A 6,284-nucleotide genomic window follows, 5' to 3' on the forward strand; every position below is an offset into this window, starting at 1 on the left:
CGGCGTGATTAGGAGACCGGCGGGGGGGAGAGTAAGCAACACCCCCCCCCTTGGCCGGAGCTGGTGGTGGAGAGGCGTCCAGGGCCCGCCTCAAGAATAGGCCTGGGGTATCTCGTGCCTGTCGTAAGAGGCCACTAAAAGGAGCAGAACCGGGGGATCCTTCTGGACCCCGGTGGGCGGGCGTGGGCTGGAGACCCACGACCCGCCCGCCCCCACCAGCAACTAGGGGGCGCGGCAGGGACATGGTGGCATCCCTGCCACGGAGCGCACAACGAGGAGAAAGCCCAAGGGCCGAAGGTCCCCAGCAAAGGGGACAAAGGCGAGCGCCAATCCTGGCGCGACACGGGGGTCATCCGGACGTTATGCGATGCAGGTCCCGGATGGCTTCCATAGCGCGATGAGGTGGTCACCCCCGGGGGTTTAGTGCGGTAGGCGCCCTCCATTGCACGCTGGCCCCAGGCTGCCACTTTGCCTGGGATACAGGGAGGGTGAGTCCCACACACCACCCCGCCCTTTCCCAGAAGGGTGGTGTGAAGGTCCATGAGGATTCCCCCGGGTTAACAAAAAAAAGGTGTATACAAGCATAACAAAAAAAAATTATTAAAATCGGACATCTTCCGATCGCGCAAAACGCCGAAAGTATTTAAAAAATAATGAATTTGACAGTTTTTTCGTAAATTGTTTTTTAATTTGGGGTTTGTATTTTTTTTAGCGCTATGGTGCTCAAACGTAAGTAGTAGCATTGAATAGTCTGCAAAAAAAATCACCGCTTTTAAAGCTTATCTTCCGAACGCGCAAAGCGTCTGAATATTTGCAAAAATTGCAAATTTTTCATTTTTTCGTAAGTTTACATACAAATGTGCAGCTCTTCGCTTGCTTAGAAATAATCTAATTAATTTTAATTTTTTATCTAAACAACCCAGAACTCACCACGAGGAGGTGGCTGCACTTCGAGTTCCACCCACACCCTTCCCTCCATCCAACCATTAAGGGCTGCGTTCGAAAACGCCCCTTGCCCCCACCCGTGTGTGGTGACCAAGGGATATGGTGGTGGGGATAGTGGAACACTCGAGGAATTGTCGGTTTTCGAACGGTTTGATAGTTTCCAAGGGGTTATGGCGATAATTGATAGTATTGAATTACGTCGAAATCGCTTAATTTCACTGGTTATAACGACCAGCGACAATTTTTTGGAAAGTAGTCTAAATATAACAAATGATAGTGATCCAGACGAGGAAATTAATACTATATTGTTGGCAAAATATCAGCAAAGATTACGCGGTGTACGACGGAAACCGTTGCGCATTATAGGTTATGTGGAGAGAACAGTTCCGTCACTAACAGCGAAGCAATTTCGCGAACATTTTCGCATGACGCCTGCTGCATATGAAACTTTAGAAATGAAATTAAGTGCCTCACTAAGTAAGACAAGTCATTCGGGTAAACCTACCATTCCTGTTCGCAAGCAATTGCTATCTACATTGTGGATTCTCGCTACTCCTGATTCTTACAGGTAAGGATATCCATTCAAGAAAAGTTTTTTTGCGTATTTTTGTTATTATCAGTGTTGTGGTGTACATTGTAGGTCTGTAGGAGAGCGATTTGACATGGGAAAATCATCTGTAAGTGATTCCTTTATGAGAGTTGTGAAAGCCCTCAATGATATTGCTGGAGATGTCATTGTCTGGCCCCAAGGAGACCGGCGTGCTGCTGTTTATGAGAATTTCCAGCGCATCGGAAGACTCCCTCATGTAATAGGAGCTATAGATGGAACAAATATACCAATCAAAGCTCCAAAGGTACTTACGTAGAAATGAAAATAGGACAAATTCTTAGAAGTACAATAGTATTTCCAACTAATGTAGTACTTTATTTTTAGGTGGATGCACGCTTCTACATAAGTAAAGATAAGGAATATGCAATAACTTTGCAAGCAGTGTGCGATGCAGAACTTCGATTTTTAGATTGCTTTGCTGGATTTGCTGGGTCAGTGGGAGATAGACGTGTTTTTCGAAATTCAGATCTATGGAAGGAAGTTATGAGAAATAGAGCATCTTATTTTATGGATCAGGATTACATCATAGGAGACAAGGCCTATCCATATCTGTCATGGTTAATACCACCATTCATTAATTTAGGCCAACTCACAGAAGTAAGAAGTAATTCAAATTATACATAGATGAACTATATAGCGTATGTTTCATAGTAGTTAGAAGACTATCTTCTCTTATCCTTTTTCTATGTTTTATAGAATCAAAAAAAATTTAACACAGCACTTTCCAGTATGAGGCAAGTTATTGAAAGAGCATTTGCTTTGTTGAAAGGCAGATGGAGACGACTGAAATTTCTGGATATGAACCGTGATGACGTGATTCCTTTTGTCATCTTGGCAAGCTGTGTACTACATAATATTTGTCTTGATAATGGATTGGAAGATTATGAAGATTTCATTGATGAAGGTCCTGAGAACAACAATGACGAAGATGATGTCCATTTGCTTAGGAACCCAGTAAACTTTCAAAATGATCCTGAGGGTGTTCTAAAACGACAATACCTTGTCACTTTACTTCGCTGATGAAAAAATTATGTTCATAAAATTATCATTAAACAGAATAATTTTTGTGATTTCACTAACTTCCTTCCATGGATCTGAATTTCCAAAAATACGTCTATCTCCCACTGATCCAGTAAAGTAATATACTATATAAACTGGTATTCTAAGATCTTGTACTCAAGATCGTCTTGAATTAATCTAAAAATACTGTATCGAACATTTCATTGGCTACGAAATATCTATAAATCTTAAGACGATCTTGAATATAAATTCCGACTATGAATACCGCCCTTATTTGAAAATAAAAGTCTTTATTTTTTATTATTTGTGTTTATTTAACAAGTACATTTTACTTTATTCATATTTATTTTATAATAAAATTTAATATTAAGCGTACTTTCTGTGTGAGCCAATAACCATCTAAAACTTTTTAATGAGGAGATGCAATTGAAATGCAACTGCATAAAGATGGGAGGAAGAAAAATGACAATGCCGTGATTGAAAGATTGTACATTCGTACATTCCTCATTATAATATGGAATGGTATTGGCAGTATATACAATATATACTTTACACAATTACACAGCCATTGTAGAATATCACATTGCAAATAAACAAAAATACATTTAACATCATCGCAGTCTTATTCTATCACTGTTTCAATATGATCATCAATAGCATTGAAATGAGTGCCTTTGTAGTAAAAATAATTTGTTTACAATAAAATCTACAATTAAAATAAACAAAATTACACACGCTATATCAGGGAAAGGATATCCGCATAATACTAAAATATATAGAACTTTAGTTTTAAATAAACTGTGTATCACAAACTTATTATTGCAACAAAATGTCGTAAAATAAAATCTTTAGTCTTTAATAAAAACAAAATCCATGTATTATGCATAAAGAGAAAAAAGCTTATAGTTATCACTTATTGTTAGAGCTTTTCAAGGAGTTTAGTCATAAAATATTCATAGGTTTCTCGAGCTCTGTCTTGACGTGCCAACAACTCTTGGTGCCTTCGTTCTCTGGTTTCATCGCTCTTCTTATTTTCCTCCTTCAACATTTTCGTCCATACTTCCAATTCGCGTTCCATACGTGTCTTCTTCGATTTTTTGGGTTTTGTTTCTTCGTTACCTTCTACTTCATCAATATCGCTGGTTGTATTGTCAGTGTTAGAAGATGTACTACTTGAAGGTACTGCTGGAATAGATCTCTTCCGTAGATTTGAAGCTAAAGCAACAGGTTTAAGACAAGGTTTTTCTCCTAGTACCTCCTCCAATTCTTCAAAATATTTGCAACTTTTCGGTTCCACTCCAGTCTGGTTATTGTGGTCCTTTGTACGCTTGTACACCTTACTTATGTCCTTAAATTTATTTTCACAGTTCTTGCCAGTATATTGCCACATGCTATTGGTTTTCTTCAGCTCCTCGCTAATTTTTGTCCACACAATATCGTTTCTAATAGTACTACTCTCAAACAGAGGCTGATGTTGTTTCCACTGATAAATGAGTGCTTTTACAGCATTCTCATCTTTCCAAAACGCTATACTTTTCTTCTCGTCATGTGTTGAAGACTTAGTTTCCAAATTTATATCTATATCATCATTTTCATTATCTGCTGTCACTACTGGCTCCACACCAAGATACTGCCGAACTTGTGGAACATCCGACACTTCAATCATGGTTTTCTCTTTAAAAAGGATTTGAAAGACACGTTAATAAAATATTAGGTTCAACATAAAAACTAGCATGTCATGATTCGAGGTTAGGACGCACATTTTTGGTAGATTTCATGAAATAATGCGCGAATTAATACTTACTTATTTTATCCCATAGAAGTAGACGTTTATTCTGTGTAACGACTACTTCGTTTGTGCCCTGATCTCTGACAACCAGGTGCCTCGATACATCTATCTGTATATTTTCGGACGACATATTTTTATTTTTCCCGCCAAACCTATTTACCCTCGTTTCCCTACCTTTGAGAGGTAGGGAGAATAAGTCATTCGCCGAGTGGAAATCACACTCTCGAGTGTGTTTCCGAACGCAACATTCGAGAACTCCCTGAGAGTTCTCAAAGTGTTTCCGAACGCTCCTCAGGTGGGTTATGGCATTCGGGGGACGTTTTCGAACGCAGCCAAGAGTGTGTGCCGATTTATGCCGATGCCACCTTGTAATCTGCCTTAGTACTGAATTCTTTAATCGCGTCTCTCGATTTGAGTGTTGCTCTAATGTATCCGTCCCTTGATTGTGGCCCGCATACCTTAAGTGAAGCTTCGGTAACTAGCTTCACGCAACGCTCTACGGCTTGCGTGTGACATGGGAACTCTTTTATATCCCAATCAGGGATCTCACCCGATTGTATGAAGCTTTTAATTTCTTCATTACTTATCGCACGGAGAAAAGGTGGAGACGATATTTTTGTAGTGCTCCAATCTATCATATCCGTGTAATCTAATGCGTCAAATTTGAGTAAAGGAGTGTGAAAGTTCCTAATGCCTTTCCCAGTCGAAGCAGACTGTCTGGCTTTTAGCACTCTCTTGAGCCCTAATTTTCTAATATTTCTCCTTTCATCAAATATCATGGCTATTAAAATGTTTTCAGGATGGGCGTAGAAAGAATTTTGTTCGATTACCGGGAATACCACTGCCTTCAATTCATCACTCAGGTATCTAGCTGTTTCTACTGCCCGGTACACATGAATGGGCCCGTTTGAAATCTGGTTATCACATTTAATTTTGAACCACACCGGCATATATGATTTCAAAATAAAAGTGACAATACTTATCAAGGCATCCGAAGGATTCACAACACTAACATATAGTCGAAGGATTCTATTTGCACAGGTGAGCCATCTGGCGTGTGAGATTGGGCCGGGATCACAATTTGCCAAGTCGTTTGGAAAAGTGCCAGATTTAATTGCTTGGGATACGTCAAATAGGTATCTTTGATCTTTGCTCAGTAGTTTCTTATCAATGTCCGGGATCTCACAGTCAATCGATTGAAATTCTACCACTTCTCGATTGTTGCAGCCGCTGAGACTGTCCAATCGGTCCACTAAATGATCTTGGGTCAGTTGTTACCCCATCTAAATATTGAAACAGATGGCGGAAAGGTAACTCAATAAAATGTAGTAAGCAAACAGCCCATTGCAATGGCCGTCCACTTTGTACTTCGAGTTGTCGGATAACACCACTCTTCCATACGGTATTGGTATTAGTACCGTCACAGCCAACGACATCCATGTGTTCAAGGGAAATTTCTCCCTCATTGAGATACGATACAATAACTGATCCCAAATAGCACAAAAACGTTCCATTAACATTCTAGGAATATTCGCCAAGAACATTCGAAGATTCCAGGAATCTTCTAATAGTCGTTTTATACGTTCGAGGCATATTTATAGAATGTACCAACGGAGCACTTCAAAAGTTCTAGAAACATCTCTAGAATGTTCATCTGAATGTGCTACGAATGTGCACGAATGTTCTGCAAATATTCTAGTAATGTGCTGTAGATATTTCTATGAATGTTCCTGGAATATACAGCAAATAGTCCAGTAATGTGCTGTAGATATTTCACCCAAAGAAAAGTATTCTATTTTTAGTGGTTCCCTCTTGATTTTAGCCGGCACAAATTGGCAACCGGCACTACGCGACACGCGCGCGGGCGCGTGAGCGCCAGCTTCTGAGTATTCACCGACCGCCGCTAGGCCGCGCCTGGTG

At 40.0% G+C, this 6,284-nt stretch overlaps 2 protein-coding genes across 2 annotated transcripts; one reads left to right on the plus strand and one right to left on the minus strand.

The window, feature by feature from the left end:
* Nucleotides 1-686: 686 nt before the first annotated feature.
* On the minus strand, nucleotides 687-6,177 carry LOC105556932. The gene is made up of 2 exons (XM_012004047.1): nucleotides 4,702-6,177; nucleotides 687-991 (listed from the first exon to the last, which is right to left on the minus strand). Exon 1 carries the CDS (start codon nucleotides 5,312-5,314, stop codon nucleotides 4,715-4,717), a length of 600 nt encoding a protein of 199 aa, XP_011859437.1. The 5' UTR covers nucleotides 5,315-6,177; the 3' UTR covers nucleotides 687-991; nucleotides 4,702-4,714.
* LOC105556934 (putative nuclease HARBI1) lies at nucleotides 968-2,803 on the plus strand. The gene is made up of 4 exons (XM_012004049.1): nucleotides 968-1,513; nucleotides 1,586-1,799; nucleotides 1,880-2,152; nucleotides 2,252-2,803. The coding sequence occupies exons 1-4, from the start codon at nucleotides 1,116-1,118 to the stop codon at nucleotides 2,573-2,575; spliced, it is 1,209 nt and encodes a 402-aa protein (XP_011859439.1). The 5' UTR covers nucleotides 968-1,115; the 3' UTR covers nucleotides 2,576-2,803.
* Nucleotides 6,178-6,284: the final 107 nt, after the last annotated feature.

The sequence above is a fragment of the Vollenhovia emeryi genome, unplaced genomic scaffold, assembly GCF_000949405.1.
Source record: "Vollenhovia emeryi isolate VEMERY1.0 unplaced genomic scaffold, V.emery_V1.0 DF939697.1, whole genome shotgun sequence".
NCBI lineage: Eukaryota > Metazoa > Arthropoda > Insecta > Hymenoptera > Formicidae > Vollenhovia > Vollenhovia emeryi.

What these genes read in the sequence shown, in the direction of transcription:
- LOC105556932 (XM_012004047.1), bottom strand. Translation starts at nt 5,314, where the DNA reads ATGCCGGTGTGGTTCAAAATTAAATGTGATAACCAGATTTCAAACGGG.
- LOC105556934 (XM_012004049.1), top strand. Translation starts at nt 1,116, where the DNA reads ATGGCGATAATTGATAGTATTGAATTACGTCGAAATCGCTTAATTTCA. An exon ending in GCTACTCCTGATTCTTACAG is followed by an intron (nt 1,514 to 1,585) that starts GTAAGGATATCC and finishes TGTACATTGTAG; the next exon opens with GTCTGTAGGAGAGCGATTTG. An exon ending in ATTTAGGCCAACTCACAGAA is followed by an intron (nt 2,153 to 2,251) that starts GTAAGAAGTAAT and finishes TATGTTTTATAG; the next exon opens with AATCAAAAAAAATTTAACAC.